This window comes from Penaeus monodon, chromosome 15 (genome assembly GCF_015228065.2).
Source record: "Penaeus monodon isolate SGIC_2016 chromosome 15, NSTDA_Pmon_1, whole genome shotgun sequence".
Taxonomy (NCBI): Eukaryota; Metazoa; Arthropoda; class Malacostraca; order Decapoda; family Penaeidae; genus Penaeus; species Penaeus monodon.
The window spans coordinates 32,487,147-32,488,498 of NC_051400.1; the positions used below are offsets into that span (position 1 = coordinate 32,487,147).

The 1,352-nt window shown below is 37.0% G+C and overlaps 1 protein-coding gene across 1 annotated transcript in view; it reads left to right on the forward strand.

The window, feature by feature from the left end:
• Positions 1 to 95: 95 nt before the first annotated feature.
• LOC119581956 (microfibril-associated glycoprotein 4-like) overlaps positions 96 to 1,352 on the forward strand; it is a gene marked incomplete in the record, with an annotated part of 40,859 nt that continues 39,602 nt past the window's right edge. Inside the window, 1 exon segment of the mRNA XM_037930136.1 lies at positions 96 to 654. Coding sequence (XP_037786064.1) covers positions 583 to 654 — 72 coding nt within the window.

A 1,352-nucleotide genomic window follows, 5' to 3' on the forward strand; every position in this document is an offset into this window, starting at 1 on the left:
AGCTTAAAGGAAGCATTCTAGTTTTACAGACGAACGTCCACTCTCGTTGCCCATATTATTTTATTGTTTTTTTTTTACAGGTTTCGCTCCCCGCTTCAAGACATTGTTTTCTGTTAGATATTTCTTCAAACTATATTAACCTCACGTAAACATTATCCGCGCTATTACTGTAAGAGAAATCCCCGAAGATGACAACGAAGCTCTAGCACAATAGAGAGTGAGAAAATAGAGAGTGCGTCCTCATTAACTAGTGAAAATAAGCGAGGGTTCAGCCACGCGTGTCTGGGTGGGAAGGTGGAAGCGCCGAGACTGTCAGTTGCCTTGCCTTGGTTTCGTCGGTTGGTCACTGGCGTGCTCGCTTGGTTTTCGCGAACTATTTTTGTGTGAAATGCGTAAAGAAGTGTAACGGTAACTGATGGACAACATTCAAAGGTGCTAATATGTAATCCATATTTTTGTCTGCCAATTCAGCGAGAAAAAACAGATGACTTATGCATTTTGGATAAAATAATACCAAAAGACTTGAACGTTAGCGACTCGACTAGAAGTTTTATTAAGAAGAAAGTAATTTATCTGATAATAATGAAGATCCAAGACAAACTCCTCGTATTTTCCATTGTAATGTTCGTGGGCGGAGGAATGACTGGTCTTCATGTAAGTACGGTTTATTATGGCAAGCTAGTATAACGAGATGTTTGGGTATGGTACTTTCCCCCTGCTCTTTTTTTCGTCATACCAGAAGTGGCCTACCAAGTAAAACTCACGATTTTTTGCCTACATAGCATTTTGAAATATTCTTTCACTAAATGCACAAGGGCGAATAGTTATAAAAGTGAATGAACTGGAAATACTTCGCATTATTTCAGGATCTCCAATATATTTACATCTCGCAATTAAAAACATTGTTTTTACTCCAAAATTTCTGGTCTACATAGATTAAATGTAACGACGGCTCCGGATATTCACCACATGCACTTTTTATGTTTACCTTTGTATAAAACCGCAGTGCGGATGTCATTAAAAAAAGTCTTTTTAACTGAGCCTGAACCTTGCTGAAATTCTGTGCATGTCATTTGTCCTGTGCATGTCATTTGTCGAAATTTTTATTTGAACATTATTCGGACTTTATATTCTATAAACAACATTCTGATCAGTGGAAAGTAACTGTAGCCGCATATATGACCCTCAGTAGCATTAAATTAATTAATTCTTCATATACTTATCAACGAAAGAGAAATCTGAAAAATTCTAATTAAAATTCTACACAGCATCCTCTGCAGCTTGTCAGAAATACTGCTTTTTAAAACAATTGACAATATCAACACATATGAGCGATGTGTGTAGGTATGTGA